This window comes from Rhinatrema bivittatum, chromosome 3 (assembly GCF_901001135.1).
Source record: "Rhinatrema bivittatum chromosome 3, aRhiBiv1.1, whole genome shotgun sequence".
In the NCBI taxonomy this organism is placed as follows: Eukaryota; Metazoa; Chordata; class Amphibia; order Gymnophiona; family Rhinatrematidae; genus Rhinatrema; species Rhinatrema bivittatum.
This window is the reverse complement of record NC_042617.1, coordinates 452171478-452195632: the sequence shown is the minus strand read 5'-3', so window position 1 is coordinate 452195632 and position 24155 is coordinate 452171478. Positions and strand designations below refer to the sequence as shown.

At 47.6% G+C, this 24155-nt stretch overlaps 1 protein-coding gene across 10 annotated transcripts in view; it reads left to right on the top strand.

Annotated features, from left to right (window-relative positions):
- The window catches only part of ROCK2 (Rho associated coiled-coil containing protein kinase 2), a 442704-nt gene that overhangs the window by 233232 nt on the left and 185317 nt on the right, over positions 1-24155 (top strand). For all 10 annotated transcript variants that reach the window (XR_003855695.1, XM_029595904.1, XM_029595908.1 and 7 more), the window contains 2 exons: positions 9345-9489; positions 22683-22821. Coding sequence is in view for 9 of the 10 variants with exons in the window: in XM_029595904.1 (XP_029451764.1) it covers positions 9345-9489; positions 22683-22821 (284 nt within the window). In the remaining variant the exon portion in view is untranslated. The remainder of the gene's footprint in view (positions 1-9344; positions 9490-22682; positions 22822-24155) is intronic.

The window sequence follows — 24155 nt, the reverse complement described above, 5'->3', positions numbered from 1 at the left end:
ACCACGGAGGACCTAGACCAGAAAGAAGACACAGCCAACTGTGGAACCCGATCTGAAGACCCGGAAGAACTGAAAAAAGGCCCTTTTATAGGGCTGAAGCAGGAAACTAGGTGGAGCTGGATTCCGGTGGGGCCAGGAGCACTTCCTGCTACTGGCCCTTTAAATACATAGAAGAGATGCATGCCGGCGCCCTGGAGGAAGACAGGACCATGGACAGCAGCGTCTTACACCGTGCAGGACAGAGAGGAACAGGCAGGCTTCGGGACGGCCTCCAGACTGCAAGATGACGTCGGAGCGGCAGCAGCCTCCCGCTGTCACTCAGGGAAGACCTTGGCGATGGCTCCCTGCCGCAAGACAGGTCGGTGGCAGCTCTAGGCCGCAGAGAGATGCAGGTGGGTGCAGCCTCCAGGCTGCATACGGATGGAGTTTTGGCGGCGGCCTAGGCAAGGCCATGAAGATGGAGGCAGGACCTGGGAGTGCGGCAGACCAGGCCGCATGAGCTTCGGCGGCTTCCCAGCTGCATGGGGGGTCCCTGCGGCGTCGGAGACGAGCAGCAGTGCGGCAATTCAGGCAGGTAGGTGGAGAGGTCTGCTCGCGGAGATTAGCTCCGCAGGCAGGGATCGTAACAGTGGGGGGCTTGTAGGATTTAATTATGTTCTATAAACCTTACAGTAGATCCTTAAGGTTCCTACAGTAACCAGGAGAAGACCATCTAGACATGAAATAAAAACATTTTATCACCTTCAGAAGAAGAGATTTTCTGCTCATACAGGTAGATTTTAAAAGCCCTACGTGTGCCAAACCTGGGAGATATGCGCAGAAGTTGTGCCCATGTACACCGTGCAGATTTTAAAAGGCGTACGAGTACGTGCATATCTCCCAGTACATGGACAAATCAGGAAGTCAAACAAAAGATGGGGCATGGGCAGAATCTGGGAGTGGCATGGGCAGGACAGGGGCAATTCCGGGTCTGCAACTTGAAGTATGCATGTAAGTATTTACGCTCATAAGCATGTGCAGGGGTCCCTTACCATGTACCTTTACTTCTGCTATGGAAGGTGTGTAAATTTTAAAGTAAAAAAATCAGGGTTAATTATCGGGGTTTGAAGGTTTGGGGCTAATAAGGTAAAAGGGATGCTAGGTGGGGGGAGGGGGGGTTAGGAGCCTTTACCTGGGTGAAATGGGAACAGACTGGGGGACACTGGTAATTGTGTCGGCGCACGACTCTAATAAAATCCCCCCACTTACGCAATAGAGCTGGCATTTATGTGCAGACAAAATTGTGTGCACATGTATGTGTGAACAACCAATTTTATATCATACGAGGCATACATGTATGTATGTTGTTAAATGGCTGCATCCATTCGTACGAGCTGCCATATGCACATTCATGTACGCCTGCATGGCTGTTTAAAAGTTATCGTCATCGTGTTAATGTTGTGGAATTTTTTTTTCCAACGTGGGTAGTCCTTCCTACAACGCAAAATAATATCCAAAATAAATGGATTGTTTAAAAAATAGTATACTGGCAGGAATAGGAATATAGTTTAATTCTAGAGATCCAAAGACTTAAACTGATCATTCTTCCAGGTCAAGCAGGATGGTAGTCCTCACATATTGGTAACAACATCAGATGGAGGCCTGTCACGGAACATTTTTGTCAAAGTTTCTAGAACTTTGACTAGCATACTGAGCATGCCCAGTATGCCACTAACCCTGTAGCCACTAGGGGTCCCCCCTCAGTCTCTCTTTTTCTGCGCAGCAGTTGCCTCGTGGTTCTCAGGAGCTCTGTGAGATTTTTCCTCACAACTTTTCCTCATGGAATTTTTCAAAACATTTTCCCCATCCCAGGGACCCCGCATCGACCGTCGACCTCCTCTAATATTGGCAAGTTTATTTTACCTCATTCTTTGTGGTTGGTACCAGACGGTACTCTAATCGGTGCCCGACGACCACCAACTGCGCGCCGCATTTATATTTTTCAAAAATGGCGACCGGCTTTCGGAAGTGCCTCGAGTGTCTGAGGACTATGTCCATTACGGACCCGCATGATGTATGCGTTTTATGCTTGGGGCCTTCCCATGATATCCAACTGTGTACCAGTGGTTCAAGAGGCAGTTCTGCAAGTGCTTTGAGGTTTCCAGTTGCCACCAGCACAGACTCCCATGCCGAGGCCTGACCTGGTGCCTACGATGCTGGCTTCGCTACTGGAAAGACTGGATACCCTCATCGGCACACTTCCAACGGTGCCCATGCCTCCTGAACCAATGATGCCTCCAAGGCCGCTGATTCCTCCACTGCCATCAACCCCGATTCCTCTATCATCGGACGATGAAGAGCATGACCCGTCGATGCTGGACCCGATTCCAGGGCCATTGAGTATATTGCCACCCCGACACCGATCAAAAACACCGATACTATCTGTGCTTCCACTGGCCTTGGTGCCACCTCCACCCTTTTCGGTGCCTCCACCGATTCCATTGGTGCCACCCCTTGATCCAGCTGGATTAGGGCTTCTCCCTCCATCAGATGAACTACAGGTTGCAGGAGACCAGCCATATGATCCTTAGGAATCATCACTCTCTGACTCACAGGATTCTGAGGACATCCCATTGGAGCCTTCACCCCCAGAGGAAAGACCTTGTTCCCCTCCAGAGGACCTCTCATTTGCAGGCTTTATAAAGGAGATGTCTGAAACCATCCCTTTTAAGCTGCAAACTGAAGAGGATGCCAGACACAGGATGCTAGAGGTTCTGCAATTTGTGGATGCTCCCAAGGAAGTGATGGGAATTCCAATCTACGAAGTACTGCTTGACCTGTTGCATCGTACCTGGGAGCACCCAGGTACAGTCCCACCAATGAACAGGAAAACTGATGCTATCTACCTGGTTCAATCAGCTCCAGGATTTCAGAAAACCCAGCTCCCTCACCACTCTGTAGTGGTTGAAACCGCTCAGAAGAAGAGGTCCCGTCCTCATTCTTCTGCCTCTCCTGGCAAAGAGCAGAAATCTTTGGATGCCTTTGGAAGCAGGGTGTTCCAGGGTCTATGTTGATGGCTCGTATAGCAGCCTACCAGCTCTTTAAACAAGCTTATCAAATAGAGAAGGGGGAATAAAACCCGGCGAAGTGCAAGGTACGAACAGTTGAACACCCACACACACCTCCGTAATCAATATGTGTGTAGTTTTATTTTTATTTTTTTCGTTCATCACTAAAGGATAAAGTTACAATTATAAAGCTAGTCTTGTATTCAGAACTGATACGGAGATCTGGACATTATTTATCACAAACCAATTATTATTGTTTAAAAACTATGTACCGAACCATTATGGCACCTGTGTAAATTGATATATTTTAGCATCATTATTTTATGTGCCTTACTGTAAACCATTCTGACGGTACAGAAAAATTTTAAAATAAATAAATAAATACATGACTCAGTACTCCAGAAACCTTTGGAAGCGGGTGCAAGATTTCTCCGAATCCCTGCCAGAAGAGTTTCAAGAAGGATTGAATTCCATCCTCCAGAAGGGCCTTGATGCTGAAAAACACGAGGTCAGAGCTGCCTATGACATATTTGAGACTGCCTCCAGAGTGTCAGCAGCAGGCATAAGTGCCAGACGATGGGCATGGTTAAAATCTTCAGACTTGCGTCAAGAAGTCCAAGATAGGTTGGCAGACCTTCCCTGCACAGGGGACAACTTATTTGGAGAGAAAATCCAAAGACCATCATGAAACACTGCGCCAACTATCTGCTGTTCCCTCTGGCTTTTTGTCCACTACCAAAAGGCAGTTCAGAAGGGATCCCAGGAGGCTAAACTATAAAACCCGTAGGTATTATCCTCCTCTGTCCCGGACTCATACAACCAGGCCCTATCAAAAATGTCAACCTCGTCAGCACAGACCTCCAAAAACCCAGCCAGCTCTGCAGATGGGGTCCTGCATTGAGATTTTGACTCCCTTCTAGAGAGCAACAGTCAACCCCCACCTCCAGCAACATTTCCTGTAGGAGGCCGCCTGTGCCACTTTGCAAACATATGGCACACAATCACAATGGACCAATGAGTCCTTTCTGTGGTTGCCCAAGGTTACCATCTAAACTTCCTCATGCTACCACCGGACTCTCCACTTCATCCTGCGTGGAGTTTAAATGGCCATTCTCCACTTCTCGAGGAGGAACTTTCAACCCTCCTCCAGTCCAATGCCATAGAACCAGTTCCTCGTCTGCAGTGTGGGAAAGGGTTCTACTCCCGATATTTTCTAATCCCAAAAAAGTCAGGCGGCATTCGTCCTATATTGGATCTTCGTGCCCTAAACAAACATCTTTGCAAGGAAAAGTTCAGGATGGTAACCTTGGGCTCCATGCTCCCTCTACTCCAAAAGGGAGATTGGCTTTGCTCTCTAGATCTTCAGGAGGCGTATGCTCATAATAGCAATAACACCTTCCCATGGAAAATACCTCAGATTCTTAGTCGGTCATTGGCACTTCCAATACCAAGTGCTCCGTTGGGCCTAGCGTCAGCACCACGTGTGTTCATGAAATGCCTGGCAGTAGTAGCGGCTTACCTGAGACAACAAAGCATCCACATCTGTCCGTATCTAGACGATTGGTTACTCAGAGGTGTTACGCATGCCATCCACGTCAGACCCGCGGCGTGGCCCCCTCACCTTCTTACACAGACTCCAGCTCCTGGTTTCTTCTTGCTAGCAGCGGTGGGACGCCGGCTCCGACCTCGGGCCGCCCCCGGTGCCTCTGTCTCTGCCATGGTCACAAGTACTGCAGCTCAAGATGCTATTGCTTGTCGGGCCTCTCCGCGTGGTCTGCGGAGAGACAGCTCTACCCACGCTGCGCCCCTCCCTAGGCATGCGCACATCTCTGATCCTTATGAAGGGCCCGCGGCGGGAACCTAGCCATGGCCCCGGATGATGACATCAAACTCTTCAATGTATTTAAGCTCAGGCCTCGCTTCATAGCGTTGCCTTTGCAACAGGTCTCCTTGCTACTCGAGTACTCATTGCTACTAAAGAATCCTCTCTACGTTTTGTTCCTGACCTTCATTGTTCCCGGTTCCTGTCTTCTTCGTTCTTGCCCTGTCTGTTTGGACTCACTCTACGGATATCTACATTGCTTTGCTTGACTACGCTTCAGCCTATCTCCAGATCCAGACCTCCGCTACGCCTGACTATGCTTCAATCTATCTCCAGACCTCTGCTACGCCTGACTACGCTACTGCCTATCTCCAGACCCAGACCTCTGCTATGCCTGACTACGCTACTGACGTCTCCATGATCAGAACTCAGCATTGCTTGCCACAACCTCCGCTTTGCCCCCGGCCCTGATCCAAGCCTGTCATTGACGCCTCTTCTAGCCTACTCTCTGGATGTGGACTTATTAGGCTTCGGCCTACCTTTGCTCGAGCACCCCCAGCTAATCTCCATTCCATTGGTGCCCGAGTTCCAGTACCGTACCCAGTCCAGGATAGGACTACGCCACCTATTGTGTGCTGTCTCTGGGCTGAACCACCCTCTCTCTTGTTAAACCAACCTCGAGGCTCACCTAAGTTCTGCTGGTCCCGGCACCCAAAGGCTCAACCCGCGGGGAACAAGGGCTGGTATAGGTGAAGCTCCAGCAGCCTCTACCTTCAGCCCAACACCTACCAATGGTGGGGGGTCCGTAGGTCCTCAGCTATGGGTTGTGTCAACCCCACCTCTCCCCAAGGGTCCACCTCCGATGCAACAAGAGGTCCATCCAAGGAGGTAGTACTTCACTCCCTGCATCTCACTCTACTACAATCTTTGGGATTTCTCATAAACTATCCCAAGTCAAATCTGACTCCATCACATACCCTCTCCTTCATCGGAGCAGATTTAAACACCATACGAGCCAAAGCACTCCTCCCAAGGGACCAAGCGCGCACATTATCAATCTTGGCCTAAGCAGTACAGACTAGCCGAACCACAACAGCTCGTCATCTACTAACCTTACTAGGTCATATGGTGTCCACGGTTCATGTGGACACCATATGACCTAGTAAGGTCATATGGTGTCCATGGATCATCTAGCCATGAGAATAACACAATGGACTTTAAAGTTCCAGTGGTCCCAATCATATCAACATGTGTCCCACATTGTCCATGTCACCAGCCAACTTCATCTCTCACTAGCTTGGTGGATACAGAAGTCCAATCTTCTGATAGGATTACCCTTTCAATCTCCAGAACCTCAAATAACATTGACAACAGATGCCTCCAACCTTGGTTGGGGATCCCATGTCAACAATCTGCAAACCCAGGGAACCTTGACCACAGTGGAATCAAAGCATCAGATAAATTTTCTGGAGCTCAGAGCAATACGATACACCCTATTTGCTTTCCAGTATTGCCTATCCAACAAGGTAATTCTAATTCAAACAGACAACCAAGTAGCCATGTGGTACCTCAACAAGCAAGGGGGCACAGGCTCTTACCTGCTCTGCCAGGAGGTGGCGCATATCTAGGCCTGGGCTCTCTCCCATTCCTTGTTACTGAGAGCAACCTACTTGGTGGGAGTGGATAATGTGATGGCGGACAATCTCAGCCGGACCTTTCATCCCCACAAATGGTCCCTAGATCCCACTATAGCAAACCGAATCTTCCATCAGTGGGGCTGCTCACACATAGACCTCTTTGCGTCAATTCACAATCGCAAAGTGGACAATTTCTACTCTCTATACCGCAGCCACAAGATACCACCAAGGGATGCCTTCGCCCACTCGTGGTCAACGGGTCTTCTATATGCCTACCCTCCATTTCCACTCATCAGCAAGACTTTCGTGAAGTTACGGCAGAACCGGGGCACAGTGATCCACATGGCCCCTCACTCGCTGCGACAGGTTTGGTTTCCCATCCTGCGCAACCTCTCAGTACAACAACCAATTCACCTGGGCACAGATCCAACTTTAATAACACAGAACAACGGACTGTTGCATCATCCAAACCTCTCCTCCCTGTCTCTGACAGCATGGATGTTGACAGGTTGATACTACAATCCCTTAACCTTTCTGATAATGTGTCCCAGGTCCTTGTAGCTTCACGGAAGCCTTCTACTAGGAAATCTTATCATTCCAAGTGGAACATATTCTTGTGGTGTGCGACAAAGGAAATAGATCCCTTTTCCTGCCCCACAACAAGATTCCTGGACTACCTCTGGTACCTTTCAGAGTCTGGTCTACAAACTTCCTCTATCCGAGTGCATGTCAGCGCCATAGCCACTTACCACAAAGGTATAGGAGATGCCCCGATCTCGGCACAACCCCTTATAGGGCGCTTTATGAGAGGCTTGTTCCACCTGAAGCCTCCACTGCATCCTCCGGTTCCGGCATGGGACCTCAATGTGGTACTAGCACGGCTCATGCGACCTCCTTTCGAGCCTCTGCAATCCTGCGAGCTACGTCATCTCACTTGGAAAGTGCTCTTTCTACTTGCTTTGACATCAACTCGCAGAGTCAGTGAGCTACAGGTGCTGGTAACGTACACACCTTTCACAAAATTTCTCCAGGATCGTGTAGTGCTCCGCACTCACCCTAAATTTTTGCCAAAGGTAGTGTCTGATTTCCACTTAAATCAATCCATAATACTATCCACATTTTTTCCGAAACCTCACTCACATCCAGGTGAGCGGGCCCTGCATTCCCTGGACTGTAAACGTGAGCTCGCCTTTTATTTGGACCGCACTACAGACATAGGAAGGCCACCTAACTGTTTGTCTCCTTTGATAAAACCAAACTGGGAGTTCCGGTGGGCAAGAACACCCTGTCCACCTGGCTGGCGGACTGTATTACCTTCTGCTACCAACAAGCAGGCCTTCTGCTACAGGGATGCGTGAAATCGCATTCAGTAAGAGCCATGGCAACATCAGTAGCACACCTCCATTCTGTACCTCTTGCTGACATCTGCAGAGCTGCCACATGGAGCTCTCTCCACAACTTTGCAGCTCATTATTGTCTTGACAAAGCTGGCAGACAGGATTCCATCTTTGGCCAATCTGTCCTGTGTAATTTGTTTCCAGTTTAATAACCCAACTTCCTTCCTGCAACCCACTGTGAAACTCAGGCTGCCCTCATACCCAAAACCACCCCTGTTGTTGTGCCAGTGTGCCAGTCAAATTCTAGAAGCTTTGACAAAAGTGTTCCGTGACAGGGCTCCATCTGATGATGTCACCCATATGTGAGGACTAACATCCTGCTGTCCTGGGAGAACACCTGTTACAGGTAAGCAACTCTTCTTTCCAGATCTTAATATAAAGCATTTTCTTTTTCACTACCACAGAGTTGTCATAGAAGCAGGATTTTTACATGTTCCCATGGATTATATATAGTGACAGCTGGTGGGCTATTGGAAGAGGCTTGCACTCTATGGATTCATGGGCCTCTTAATCTAGGTTAATTAACTTTCTAGGATTGACTTTCTTGGTGACTTCCATTCAGATACTGATTTTTATCATTTATGGTGGTATTCCTTTTCTCAAAACATTGCCAACTGAGTGTGACACAGAGGAAATGGTTGGTGTTGGACTATACGAGAGTTTGCATCACTCCTGAGTGATGGGCAGATCAACATCTTTGTGAACCCTGTTGCTGAAGTTGAGGATTCTTTCTGTAGATTAAGGGTTTTTAAGTCTGGTTCACAAGGACTGCAGGTTGCCTTGAATTTCAGAAGAACCAAACTGTTCACATTTGCCTTTGTGTATTGTGGATATTCTGAAAACTAGACCTGTTAGCCTTCTCTGAGATCCTCAGCTTCCCTGGATTCCGTAGCAGAAACTTTGCTTCTCTTGCATTGAGCCATAATGTCGTTCTCTCATGACCCAGTTCTAATCAATAGATTCTTACTGTTGGTGCATCAGGTGCATAACTTGTCTTATCAACACACTAGATGCTTATCTATCTATGTATTTGTACCCTTTAGGCCCATTTTTATTTATTCTGGACTTTTACTGCTTTTATTACTATCCAATGAACCAAATATACACTCTTTATAATAGGCATTATTTATTTACAATCTACCTCATTTCTTTAGGTCAAATTTATATGCATGTATTACCACATGCATAATGTTCTGTATTTTTAATATAATATGCTTTGTGCCTAAGGAAAGGGCAGAATTTCAAATGTTTAGTTCCCTTTATTCATTCATTCATTCATTCATTCATTTATAATGAAAACTGTAAGATTTTGGTAATTGAAGCAATATTTTTCTTCCTGTTTTTGTGCCTGACATCGTATTTTCATGAAAAGGAAAAAAGAGGCAGATTATTATAAATGTAGTAAGACTGTGACTAAGTATTGATTTTGCTTTTCAACCAGACAGGCATGGTGCGCTGTGATACAGCTGTGGGAACACCTGACTACATATCCCCTGAAGTACTGAAATCACAAGGGGGTGATGGCTACTATGGGCGTGAGTGTGACTGGTGGTCCGTTGGCGTTTTTATTTTTGAAATGCTGGTTGGTAAGTGACTAAATGTAACTTTTTTTTTTCTGCTTGCCTCTGCTCCCTCCCACACACACTTTTTTTCTTCTGCATTTTTTTCCTTTTAATTTGAGACTGGTGTGGTGACAACAGCGTGAGCCTGTGATGCTGTGTAGGAAATAGGCAGCTTGGCTTCTGTGATTGATTCTGTGGATGCTTGGAGGCATACATTTCTGTTACCATTTGTTAATACAAAATATATTTGCTCTGAGATGAGTGCTCCTGACCACCTTGGCTTGAGGAGGTTTGTACATGAACACAAGAAGTTTTGGCACCCTTGACGGGTGTGCCACAGCTATCCCTGAATCCCTGTCCTTAGATCACTCTTAGAAAGGGAGCCATCCATACCCTTCAGACCCTCCCACCTGGAGATTCTGATTGGATGACTCCGTGCTATTTAGCCCAGCCATTTTAACACTTGTGGGGTTCAGTTAGAGAGAGCAGCTGCACAGATATGTATTTTTTCCACATTCTGGTAGGGCCTCCCAGCCTTGCCCGAAGGAGTTTCTTTTAGAAGAGATACCTCACTGTGCACTTCCTGCCAGAGGGTCCTTCTTGTAATTTACAGTGAGATAAACTTTTAAGCTTGATATCCCTTTGGGGCAAGGGGCTCTCTTCAGGGGATCAAAGACCTGAAATCCTATTCTACTCACTAGGGAGGCAAGCACCAGTGATGGATCCTGCTGCGAGAGACAGTGAGGGCAGAGAATCTATCCAGACTAGGAGTTAAAGTATTTTTTGGACTAAAAGTAGTGGGGAGGTTTTTGGATCCTCCTTCCCCACTGGAATTGCAGTGCTTTGAATAGCCTGGTCCCCATATTTTTCCATCTGAGAAATCACCTAAAGTAACAGATAAGGAGAATGAACAACTGAATCCAAGGAAGAGCAAGAGGAAGGAGATCCCATCCGGATTTTCCCCCAGGGAAACAAGAATAGGCTGGGTCTTCATGGGAGAGAAGATTTCTAAAGGTAGGATTTTTGCAAAGCAAAGGGGACCCGTCCGCTAGGATTCCCACAGCGCAGCTTCTGGAAGAGTAAGCGCATTTAAAATCATCATGGGCTCTACCCAGAGGTCTGTAATAAGGACACCTACTTACAGACGGGCCGATACAGTAAAGTCCACGGGAGAGCGGGCAAATGCCCGCTCTCCCGGCGTGCGCACAGGCCACTCTCCTGTGCGCGCGATTCACTATTCAAATTAGGCCTGGTGGTAAAAACAGGCAAAAGGAGGTGCTAGGGACACTAGCGCGTCCCTAGCGCCTCCTTTTGGACCGGAGCGGCGGCTGTCAGCCGGTTTGACAGCTGACGCTCAATTTTGCCAGCGTCTGTTCTCGAGCCCGCTGACAGCCACGGGCTCGAAAACCAGACACCTGCAAAATTGAGCGTCCGGTTTTCGACCCGACTTCAAATTTTTTTTTTTTACTTTTGGAAACTTTTGGGACCTCCAACTTAATATCGCCATGATATTAAGTCTGGAGGGTGCACAGAAAAGCAGTTTTTACTGCTTTTCTGTGCACTTTCCTTGTGCCCAAAGAAATTAGCACCTATCTTTGGGTAGGCACTAATTTCTGAAAGCAAAATGTGTGGCTTGGCTGCACATTTTATTTTCTGAATCGTGCGGGAATACCTAATAGGGCCATCAACATGCATTTGCATGTTGCGGGCGCTATTAGGTTTGGGGGGGTTGGACGCGCGTTTTCGGCCCCTTACTGAATATGGGGTAACGCTAGTGCGTCGAAAACGCGCGTCCAATAGAGGGTTAACAGTGCGCTCCGTCGGAGCGCACTGTATTGTATCGGCCTGACATAAAGAAACCCTGTATTTATAGTCAGATGTACTCTCATCATTTTAGACAATGGCCTTTAATTTGACTTTAAAAATCAATAAATTTTATTTTAACACCCAGACATGGTCCTGTCTGAGTTCTTACAGCCTGTCACCTCATGGAAAGCACTTAAAGTACAGCACACACACTGGTGACCTTCTTTCATCGTCTGGGCTGTAAGTGAGAGCTTCCTTCCATAAAAAGAACCGCCCCCCCCCAGGGATTAACAGCGTGGGAGTGAATACCTAGCTGGAGCTTGTGGACCCTTGGGACTTAAAACACCCTGCTAAGGGTGCTCTTGTAGAGAGTTCTGCTTATTGATTTATTTCTTTAAAAGTTTGTTTTTTCATCAATAGGTCACAAAATAGAGTGCAAAAAAGAGAATATAATACAATAAAATAAACCTGTAACAATTACAATTAAAGTAATAATAATTGAATAACACTAGATGAGGAATAATGCTTTTATATTTATATTTGTTTCCTAGCATGTAGACAGATGGACTCTGGATCGGTGGGTTTATGCTCCCCTGCCAGCAGATGGAGAGGGAGCAAGCTGATGTCACAGTATATATAGCTCTGCAGTGACCCCAGCCTGCCAGTATTCTCTGTCTCCAGTAGATGGTGGACGTGCATCTCTCTAAGGGGGATTGCTTCGAGCTTTTTGGAAGGAGAAATTTGAAATTCTAAATTCAGGAAAAGAAAGTCCCACTCTCCTGTGGTGATACCTAATGGTCCCTCCCCCAGTTGAGAATTCATGAGGTGATTTCCGTGGTCCCTCAAAAGTGTTCCTTGGTTGGGTAGCCAGTTCTCAGCGTGGACCTAGCTGCTTGTACAGCTAAAAGGAAGTGGGCGCAGAAGGCCAAGTGCGGTGGTGCGGCAGATGCCCTCTCCCCCCGCAGCTGGAGACCGGGTCTGTGCTCAGCTGGTAAGTGCTGAACTTCTGTAAGTTTTCAAAAAAGAAGAAAAAGAACTTTTACCTACAGAGACAGGGTTTTTTTAGGCCTTCCTTTGGTCTCTGTACTCGGCGCGCCATCCAGGGGTTGTTCTTGCTCTCGTTGGGGTTAGGGGAACTGGGCGGCTTAGCGGGTTGAGCGGCCCAGGTAGGATAAGGCCCCATGGTAGGCTTTTCTCGGCATGCTGCATGGTAGGCCACGATGGCGTTTTCGCGTGCTTGTGTGTGCTTTCTGCCCTCTACAGGACGTCTTTGTGTGCAGTGTGCGCCTTACTAGGCGCGACTTTTGTGCACTTAACATTTTTGAGTGTGATGATACGCTCCAGCAGGGTGCACTAGTAGTACGTGTAGCCTTGTGCTTATTGTGGGGGCGCCTATAATTTGTGCATGTAACCTTTGAGCTCAAGCCGTTTCAATGCACAGTTTGAATGCTCATGGTGCCGATAAACAAGAAACCTAAGCACCTTTCTCTTTGTGTTACCTATCATATTAGGGCTTCTCAGCCTGACCTGGCTTCTAACCTGTTTCAGTGCTGTTCAGATGCTCCGGGAGAGTTTATTCCTTGGATTTTGCTAAACCTGGATCCACTCATTCTGATGATGGTCTTTATGGTTTTGGCTGGAAGTACACCAGATTTTGGTTCCCCCTTGACTGGCTCCGCTGGTGAGGACAATTTTGAGGGACCAGCTCCAGTTCCTTCTGGGTTTGGTCTGGACCTAGCTGCTTATTCTTGGGTGGAATTGTTTTCAAGGCTTACAAGCCTTCCTTTAGGTACAGTCCTATGCTTCCCCCCTCAGGCAGTGGCTTAAGAACATAAGAAATTGCCATGCTGGATCAGACCAAGGGTCCATCAAGCCCAGCATCCTGTTTCCAACAGAGGCCAAACCAGGCCACAAGAACCTGGCAATTACCTCTTCCAGTTCTATGCTTAAGCGCCGGGATTTACCTCGGCTCCCTGCGGGTGTTCCTGCCAGGAATTCTGATGGCACTGATGATGAGGTTGATCCTGATTCCCTGGAAGATAGGGAAATTCCTCCAGGGCTGGAACCGTTTCGAAACAGGTTGGATTCTTTCATAGAGATGAACTGCCGGGTCTGATTTCCCAGACCTTGAAACAGCTGGGTGTCCCTGGTTTGGATGCTTTGTCAGGGCCAAGGAAGAATCCCATTTTTGTTTCCTTACGTAAAGCCTCTTGTTTTTTTTCCCCTGTGATGGATGCCATTCAGGAATTGATTGATCTGGAATGGGATGCCCCAGAGGTAAATTTTAAAAGGGTCGGACATTGGAAGGCCTGTACCCCCTGGATCTGACTGAGAGAGAGCATTTGTGTTTTTCCCCAAAGTGGATGGTCTGGTATGTGCAATTTCTAAGTGGATGATTATCCCTGTAAAGGGAGGAGCGGCTTGAAGGATGTTCATGATAAAAGGATTGAGGCTATTCTTAAGCAAGCCTTTGAGGCACTAGTGATTAATTAACAGATTGCCTTCTGTTGCACTCTAGTGGCAAGATCTTGTCTGTCTCTCTCTCGGTAGGTTGATGAGTCTGGAGGGAATTCTAGAGCGGTTTTGGAGCCTGCTGTTGCCTTTTTAGCAGACGCAGGCTGTGATTTGGTCCAGACCTCGGCCAGAGGAGTGGCTTCGGTGATAGCAGTCAGGTGTCAACTCTGGTTGTGAAATTGGTCAGCTGATGCAGCTTCCAAAGCCAATTTTACCAAGCTGCCCTTTAAAGGTTCAATCTTGTTTGGGAACGAGTTGGAGAAACTGGCCAGTAAGTGGGACAAGTCTCCAGTACCTCCGTTGCCAGAGGATAAGAAACAGTTACGGTGTCCCTTTGGTGTGAGGGGTCGTTTCCAGGGTTCTGGGCGTTTTCATCCCTACAGAGGGGACAACCTTTCAGCGGACTTGGCCTTTTGGTAGGTCTCAGTTCTTTCATCCCTGACAGCTCAAGAGAGGAGCGGGCTTGGGAGTGGACCTCCCCAAGCTTTCCAATGAAGGTTTGCCAACCCACCTTCTGGAGCTGGAAATAGGGGGATCTCTCTCTCTTATTGGAGGTTGGTTGAGATCACGTCGGACCAGTGGGTCCTGGAGGTGATACGTGAAGGGTATGCACTGGAATTTCACAGTATTCCTCAGGATGTGTTCATGGTGTACCCTTGCCACTCCCTGCAGAAGAGGCAGGCAGTGGAGTTCACGCTTCAAAGGCTCCCCAGACTGGCTGTGGTTCCGGTGCCCATATCTCAAGAAAGTATGGGGCGAGAGTCCATTTAATTTGTTATGCTGAAAATGTAGGGCTCCTTTCCGTCCCATCCTGGATCTCAAGAGGGTCAACCGTCATTTGAAGGTGACTCATTTTCGAATGGAAACCTTACGCTCTATGATAATAGTGGTGCAGTTGGGGGAATTTCTGACCTCCTTGGGTCTGTCAGAGGCTTACTTTCATATTCCCATCCGATTGGCACAACAATGTTTTCTACTCTTTGCGGTGTTGGGATGCCATTATCAGTTTTGGGTGCTGCTTTTTAGTCTAGCCATGCTTCCAGAACATTTTCCAAGATTATGGTGGTAGTAGTGGCGGCCTTGTGAAAAGAAGGAAATCTGGTGCACCCATATTTGGATGACTGGCAGATTCGAGCCAAGTCTCAGGAAGAGAGCTGCCTGGTGATACACAAAGTAATCTCCTTATTGCAGGAGTTCGGTTGGGTGGTAAACCTGACCAAGAGCAATCTTCAACCATCCCAGTCGGAGTATCTGGGGGTCCAGTTCGACACAAGACAGGGCAGAGTTTTCCTACTGGAAATACGGATTCAGAGATTGATGTCTCAAGTGCATCAATTGATGAATACCATATGCCTGACGGTGTGGTTCTATGTACAGGTTCTCGGTGACTACCCTGGAAGTGGTGGGGTGGGCAAGGGTGCATATGCGTCATCTTCAGCACTTTCTGCTATCTCGTCGGAACCTGCAGTCTCAGGATTATGCGGTTCAGATCCATTTGCTGATGGACATCTGCTCCCACCTCCAGTAGTGGTTGCAGGAGGATCATCTGATAAAGGGAGTACCCTTGTCCTCTCCAGCCTGGTTAGTACTCACGGCAGATGCAAGTCTCCACGGTTGGGTGGCTCACTGTCTGGAGTTTACTGCCCAGGGGCACTGGAATGCTGAAGAGTCCTGCTGGAATATCAATTGCCTGGAGGCACGTGTGGTACAGCTGGCATGCTTGCAGTTCAGCCACAGGCTGCGGTATCAAGTGGTTCGTTTGATGTCTGACAACACGACGACAGTGGCCTATATCAATTGCCAGGGAGGAACCAAGAGCCAGCAGTGTCGCAGGAAATAGGCCAGCTGATGTAATGGACGGAAGATCATCTGCAGATGATCTCAGCCTCTCACATTGCAGGAAAAGACAACGTAAGAGTGAACTTTCTCAGCAGGGAGAGTCCGGACCCAGGAGAGTGAGTGTTGTAAGCCGAGCTGTTTTAGCTGATTGTGGATTGCTAGGGCCTTCGGTTCCTAGACCTGCTGGCGTCTTCTTGAAACGCGAAGGTTCCTCGATTCTACAGTCGCAGGAGAGATCTGTGGTCCCTGGAAACAGATGCTCTCGTACAGGTCTGGCCAAAAGACAGATTGCTTTTTGCCCTTCCTTCCATGGCCTTTTGTTGGGCAGGATAATTCGCAAAATCGAAGGGCACAGGAGGCTAGTACTATTAGTGGCGCCGGACTTGCCCAGGTGTCGTGGTATGCAAATTTGCAACAACTTCTGGTGGAGGCCTCCCTTCGTCTTTCGTTGCACATGGATCTGCTACAGCAGGGACCGGTTTTTCATGAGGTTCCGACTCAATTCTGTGTTATGGTTTGGACCTTGAGAGGGCTCAACTGTTAAAGCATGGCTATCCGCTTACAAGTTTTCCACTTCCTTGGCTTATGTGCAGCTTTGGAGAGTTTTTGAGGCCTCATGTGAGGAGAGGGGTGTTCTTCCTCGTTCTGTTAAGATCCTTCTCATTCAGGATTTTTTGCAGGATGGATTGAATAAAGGCTTGGCCCTTAATTTCTTGAGAGTGCAGGTTGTGGCTTTTGCCTGTTTCAGAGACCTGGTGAATGGTGTTTCTTTGTCGTCTCATCCTGATGTGGCTTTTTTTTTGATAGAAGTAAATCATCTTAGGCCTTTCTTGAGGTTACCGGTTCCATTGTGGAGTATGAATTTGGTGCTGGACGTTTTGGCAGGCCTTATGTTCCGACCACTACATAGCCTTTCCTTACGGTTATTGACCTTGAAGATTGTGTTCCTGGTGGCTGTATCTTCTGTGTGTTGGATTTGTGAGCTGCAGGCCTTGTCTTGCCAGGAACCATTCCTTTGGGTGACTCCAGGGGTGTTACAGTTGCGTACTGTTCCATCCTTCTCGCCCAAGGTAGTCTCAGACTTTCATTTGAATCAGTCTATTTCCTTGCCGTCCCTAGATAAGGTCAGGGATGTGGAGGAATTTCACCTTTTGTGCTCCTTAGATGTTATGCATCTTGTCATGCAGTATCTGGAGGTCTCTGAGTTGTTTCGAAAGATGGATCACCTGTTTGTTCTCCATGGCAGGAGTAAGCAGGGCTCTCCGGCTACCTAGCTCATTGGATTAAGGAGATGGTCCTGGCCATGTATGTGGATGTTGGAAAGCCATTGCCTACTCAGGTTAGGGCCCATTCCACTAGGGCTCAGGCAGTGTCATAGGCGGAGGTTAGTCTGTCTCCCGTCGATATCTGCTGAGCTGTGCCGTGGTCCTCCTTACACACTTTTTCCAGGTTTTTTTGTCTGGATGTGCAGGCCTGGGAGAATACAGCCTTTGCACATGCGGTGTGGACTGGACCGCTGGTAGCGTCCCACCCTGTTGGGGAGTAGCTTTGGTATATCCCACTGGTCCTGAGTCCATCTGTTTACATGCTAGTAAATGGAGAAATTACTTACCTGATAATTTGCATTTTCCTTAGTATAGACAGATGGACTCAGGTTCCCGTCCTCGGCTGCCGCATGAGTGTGTTAATAGTCCTCCTGTGGGGCTCTGGGTCCTAAGGGCTTACTGGTAAGTGTTCATTCAGTCCCTAGCTTGGGGTACCTAGAATCTTATGTGAGTTCAGTGTTTATGGTTGGTTAAGTACAGTTCTGGTTACCTGTTTTTAAGCATGTTTGTTAATCAAGTTTTTTGCTAACCTGTCCACAGTTGATTTTGAAGAGAATATTGGCAGGCTGGGGTCACTGCAGGGCTATATATATACTGTGTTGTCAGCTTGCTCCGTCTCCATCTGCTGGCAGGGGAACATAAACCCACTGGTTCTGAGTCCATCTGTCTACACTAAGGAAAACGAAATGATCAGGTAAGTAATTTCTCCATTACTATATGGAAAGAACATGGTAAAGACAAATACCATTTTCCAGTCATATAAATACAAACCTCATGACTATCTCAAAAAATGTATTAGCGTGCCAGGAATAAAAGGGGTTTTAATTTGGTCTGAAAAGTGGTCAGTAAAGAATATACTCCTAGGGTGAGCAATTACGGTCCTCGAGGGCCACCAAACACTAGCAGTATGGCTTAAAATAAAAGCTCTTCAACTCTGTATATTTCTGGTTAGGTAAAAAGAAAAAGATCCAGGAAATGCTTCTTTTCAAAACAAATTTTTCTAGCAGGTCTTTGAACTCCCACCAGCAGGGTTGCTAAGGTTTCACTTGTGGGGAGATGAATATCTCTTCATGTCAATGAAAATCATCCCAGAATGTACTGGGACAGTGCAGGAGAAAAAAATGAGCATGTTCACTAATAGTGGTACAAATAATAGTAAACAGACCCTTTCAAAGCATAACCCCTGGGTTGATTGAACCCAGATAGTAGTTCTAGAGGTCATATCTCAAATCATAGTTTTAGGTGGTACACTTCTATAGATATCACAATACTTTAATCTTCAGGATGCCCTGAGCAGGGAAAAAGATAACTTTCAAGGCCCTGTGCATTGCAAACACTTAAGTGCCAGTTTCAAGATACAGTACAGCACTAATGATAACAGCACTAAGAGCATTGAAGTCAGTATACAGTAAACACACTGACTTGGTTTGCAATATAACTTTTACTGAGATGATGTAAAATGATGAAAATAGTCTTTACAGCAGTTTATTTCACTTTTCAGGATAACAAATGCTTCCCAATAAAGAAGTCCGACCCATCAATGCGGCATTGACATCTAAAGACCTCGGAGCCGCACAGATGGACACTTTGCCATTGATGTCGGCAGGGCCGACGATTCCATCGTGGTTGCTGGTGGATAGGGGCGCCGGAGACGACCACTATTGATCTCCTCCAGATCGAGGACACCAGGTTCATAGTCTTCAAACTTGGCATTGGGAAAGACCATTGTGGGAAGACTAAGCATCAGCACCAGTCCCCTTTGATGCACGGGGATGCAATGGATTTTGCCATGATGCCCCCGAAGCAACCCTGTGGTGAGGAGTGCCAGTCATCTATCAATGCCCGGGGTCTGCAACAGTCTTCACTAGTCCTGGTATCAGTTGCCGATCCCCCTGGAGGGGCCGAGAAAGATCTGGCCACCCCTCCTTCCTCCCAGTCTGTATTGGTATCAGCAACATTCGAAGAGGAGCTGGAGTGAAGAGTCCAACTGGCATTGTAGTGGGCGCTGCAGGGCCACGGTCCTGTGGCACTGATGGAACCGGAGCCTATACCGTCTGTCTCGTACCACTTCTGATTCCCAGGCCGGCACTGGTGCCCAGTGGGGCACTGGGGCCGCTTCCTACCAGTACTGTGGTCGTCACCAGTTCCTCCTTCAAGGGAACTCCACCGAGGACAGTGGAATCGCCGAGGTCTATAGCCCTCCATCCTGTTCCATCGGTGCCTGCACCTCTGGACGATGGCCGAGCACCTAGGGCCCTTTCCCCTGTGACACTCTGTGTGAATGAGGGTCCCTATGACCCCTGGGGGGGCTGATAAGATGGGAGTCTTCCTCTGAGGAATTGGATGGGCTCCTGTCAGACACTTCAGAGAAGCGAAGGAAGACTCTGCCTGAGGTTTTGAGAGGTTGATGGCAGAGGCCATCCTGTTCTAGCTGTTGATGTAGGAGGATGCCAAGCACAAGATGCTTGAGATCCCCCAATTTGTGGAGGCTCCTAAGGTGATCGTGGCAGTCCCGGTACATGAGATCCTTTTGGAGTTGCTGCTGAGTTTCTGGGAACACCCCCTCACAGTGTCTCTTGTCAATAAGAAAGCAGACAGAGTTTACCTTGTCCAGAAGCTGTTGGATTCGATAAGCGTCAGCTGCCCTACCAGTCGATGGTGGTCGAATCCCCCTCAAGAGGGCCAAGCTCTCTCAGACACAATTCTTGGCGCCCCCGAGGAAGGACCACAGTGCAGAGAATGCTCTTGGGAGGAAGGTGTTCCAAAGCACCATGCTTATTGCCGCATGGCTGCCTACCAGCTCTACATGAGCCAGTATTCATGGGACATCAGGAAGCAGGTGCAGGCGATGGCTGAGCAGCTACCTCAACAGCAGCAAGATACCCTCATGTCGCTGGTATGCAAGGGTTTGGAATATGGAAAACAGGAAGTCTGTGCGACCCTCAATATTTTCAAAATGGCATCAAGAGTCTCTGCAGCAGGAATCAGTACCCGCAGAATGGCATGGCTGCAAGCCTCAGATCTCCAACTGGAGGTACAGGAATGACTTGCTGACTAGCCACGTACAGGAGAAAATCTCTTTGGAGATAGGGAGAGGGACGCTGTGGCCCAACTTTGGGTCCATTATGAGACCCTCCGACAACTCTCCGCCAGTGCTCCTGACCCATCCTTCTCTTCCAGGAGGCCATCGAGGCAGGAGCTAAAGAAATCCTTCTTTTACCAAAGAAAGTACTATCCTCCGTCACCTCGATCCCATCCTCAACATCAGAGCTCTTGCGGCTGACCCAGACAGCAGAGAGCTCCCAAGCCTCAGTTGGCTCCTCTGTCAAACCCCGGGGATGGGGTCTTGACTGGGCCGCAGGGAGTATCAGCCAGTTGCCTGTACCCAGAGAGATGGACCCTCCGGTTGGGGGCAGGCTGCGGTTCTTTGCAAACCAGTGGCCCAGTGTAACCTCGATCATTGTGGTCACTGTACATCGTCCATCTGGAGTACCAATTAAATCAATTGGGTGTGCCACCAAATTGCCCTCTGTACCCATATTCAGGGCCGGTAGTGCATCAGGAAGTACTACTAGCGGAGCTCTCCTTCCTCTTAATGGGCAGAGCGGTTGAGCCCGTTCCACCATGGCAGAGGGCGAGGATTTTACTCCAGGTTCTTCCTGATTCCAAAGAGAACAGGACTATCCCATCCTAGACCCTAGGGCCTTGAACACATTTCTAAAAAAAGAAAATTTCAAGATGGTTTCTCTGGGCACCTTGATTCCCCTTTTGCAACAAGGGGATGACTGTTTATGCTCCCTCGACCTACAGGACGTATACACTCTCATCGAGATCTTCCATGGTCACAGGCAGTATCTCTGGTTTGTAGTTGGGTACTTCCAGTACCGGGTTTTGCCTTTCGGGCTCTTGTCCGTCCCACGAGTGTTCACAAAATGTTTGGCTGTTGTGGCGCGCACCTCCACAGGCTTAGGAGTGCATGTTTTTCCTTATCTGGACAATTGGCTATTCATGAGTGTGTCCCAGGCAGGGGCAGCCAGGTCCATGCGCTTGACCATCCAGGTGTTCAAGTCACTAAGGATCATTCTCAACTACTCAAAGTCCCATCTCAGTACCTCGCCTCAATTGGACGTCATCGGAGCCCTGGTAGACACAGCTCGGTCCAAAGCTTTTCTGCCATGCCAGAGGGCTGTCACAGTAGTGGCCATTGTGGCAGAAGTTCAGCAGAACCAGAAGGTATCTGCTTGGCACATGTTAAGGTTGTTGGGCCACATGTGCAGAGATCAGTGGATCCTGAGGTCTCACAGAGCCTCTAAGATCACATCCAGGTCACCCTATCCCTCTGAGACTCCTAGTCCTGGTGACGGGTACTTTCCAATCTGGAACAGTGAAACTCCTTTCGGAGTCTTCCCACTCAAATTATGTTAACCACAGATGTGTCTACCCTGGGGTGGGGAGCTCATGTGGATAGGCTTGGCACCCAGGGTTTATGGTCTGCTCAGGAACGTTCATGTCATTAAGACTTAAACAGAAAAATCAGGGGATAGCCACAGCATGCTGCCCTTGCAAAAGGAAATAGAAAACCACACCCTAAAGTGGTAGTCAGACTATTTATTTCAGAAGAGTTCACCATGTGCTATTTTCCATACACATACCTATTAGAGATGTGGGTTTTTTTTCATCGGGCCCGATCGCGGTTTTGTTTATCGGCTGCGCCTGAGCCGATAAACAAAAAACCCACCCCGACCCTTTAAAACTAATCCCTTTGCTTCCCCCACCCTCCCAACCCCACCAAAAACATTTTACAGGTACCTGGTGGTCCAGTGGGGGTCCCGGGAGCGATCTCCCGCTCTCAGGCCGTCGGCTGCCACTAATAAAAATGGCGCCGATGGACTTTGCCCTTACCATGTGACAGGGTATATGTGCCATTGGCTGGCCCCTGTCACATGGAGGGAGCACTGGATGGCCGGTGCCATCTTTAAAAATGGCGCGGGCCATCCAGTGCTCCTACTATGTGACAGGGGCCGGCCAATGGCACCGATACCCTGTCACATGGTAAGGGCAAAGGGCCATCGGCACCATTTTTATTAGTGGCAACCGACAGCCCAGGAGCGGGAGATCGCTCCCGGGACCCCCACTGGACCACCAGGTACCTGTAAAATGTTTTTGGGGGGTTGGGAGGGTGGGGGAAGCAAAGGGATTAGTTTTAAAGAGTCGGGGTGGGTTTAGGTGTTATTTTTGTGTGCCGTTTTTCCCGCCCTCCCCCAAAACAATAAGAGAACCCCCACGATCAATATTGTGGGGTTTTCCTATCGTTTCGGGGGAGCCCCCGATTTCTGACGATTTTGAAAATATCAACGATATTTTCAATCGTCCGAAGCCCGATTCACATCCCTAATACCTATACACTCATTTACTATGTATCCTTCCCACACAAATTGACTATTGTTTATGGTTCCTAGTAGAGATCTGACCAAATCTCTTCAAAAGTATATCCCAAGTCATTCTTCTCCACCTTTCCTTCTGGAGAGCGTGTTCTATAGATGTTAGACACATGTTACTTTCATTTGTCCATAAGGATTCAAAAGAAAGTCCTTGATTGACAAATGAAGTATCCTGTTCACTGAGTTAATGGGGATTAACAATTTTTGTCATAAAATATTAATGTGGTATTTTGTATTTTCAATTTATCCAGCTTATCACTTTTAATATACAATACACGTTTGTTGTCTTTAGGGGATACGCCATTTTATGCAGATTCATTGGTGGGTACATACAGCAAGATAATGGATCACAAAAATTCACTAAACTTCCCAGATGACGTGGAAATTTCTAAAAATGCCAAGAATCTCATCTGTGCCTTTTTAACTGATAGGTACGTATAGCATTTATTGGAAAGCAGCAAAATTATTTTCAAGAAATGCAGTTAGCCACTAAAGTAAAATCCTAGAACCCCTATTTTTTATTCTGATTTTACTTGCAATGAGAAGTTTACATTTGTGTGCAAGGTTTGGGCATACCTGGTCAAAGTTCGTGTTCCACTGAATCTCTAAATGAAAAGAAGCATGGGACAAAGTTAAACACAATCTTTCTGCAATTTTTAATACAAAATTACTGTCTCTTTGCTTATTTTAACAGATTGAAAATAACAAAATGCTGAATATGGTATGTACAAAAGTTTGGAGCATTTGAAAATGAAGATTAATTCACTCTTATAAAGCAGGGGAAGTCTATAAAAAGCTCTATGAACACTTCCAGCTAGCAATTTTAACTATCAGAAACATTGTTAACAAATGAATGCTACATAGAACTGTTGAAGTTTAATCTGGAAGACCAAAAACAATCTCTGATAGAACTGCCTTGAAACTGCAGATCTGCAAAACAGAATCCACAGATCACTGCCAGTGACCTGCTAAAAAGTTTAGGTGCCACTGGAGTAGTTGTCCACAGGTTAAGCATTGCTTAAATAGCAATGATCTGTATGGGAACGTTGTTAAAAGGGAAACCTTTTGTACAAACTCATCACAAAAGCCATCATCTAAAGGATGCAAAATAAACCCTTGATAAGTCTGAACCGTTTTAGAACAAAATGCTTTGAACTAATGAAACAAAAATTGAACTGTTCAGCCATAACCACATAAGATACTGAAACTTCCATTTCTTAAGAATGTTTCTGCTGGTTAAAATTTCTAGCTTGAAGCTTTCAGAGAGCTTTTTATAGCTTTCCTGTTAGGGTTTTGTATTTTTGTGGGCCCCTGGGCCGATGGGAGCGATGGTACCATACACAGGGAGGAACCCTGTGAGTCTCACCGTCGGGAGGCGAGGTCTCGGCAGGCTTCAGACACAGCTGTGGAATAGAGTCTTTATTAGAGAAAGCGAGAGAGAGAGGTACTGCCTGAGGAGGGGGCAGTTCTGAGACCAGCACAATGTTCATGTGATGGGATATACCCAGAGGGAATACCTCCTAGTAGCAATCTGGTAATGGTCCGCAGAGCGGGGTACACCGATAGGGTCCTCTCGTAGAGATGGCTTGGTAGTGGCCTGCAGCGCAGGGTACACCAACGGGGTTCCTCACGTAGATCAGGAATGATAGTGGCCCGCAGCGTGGGGTATATGCAGGTGAATGCGGTAGTGGCCCGCAGTGCAGGGTACACTGGAGAGAGGAAGTGATCCAAGAGTCAGAGTACTCACAGCAAGGTGTGTTCCAGC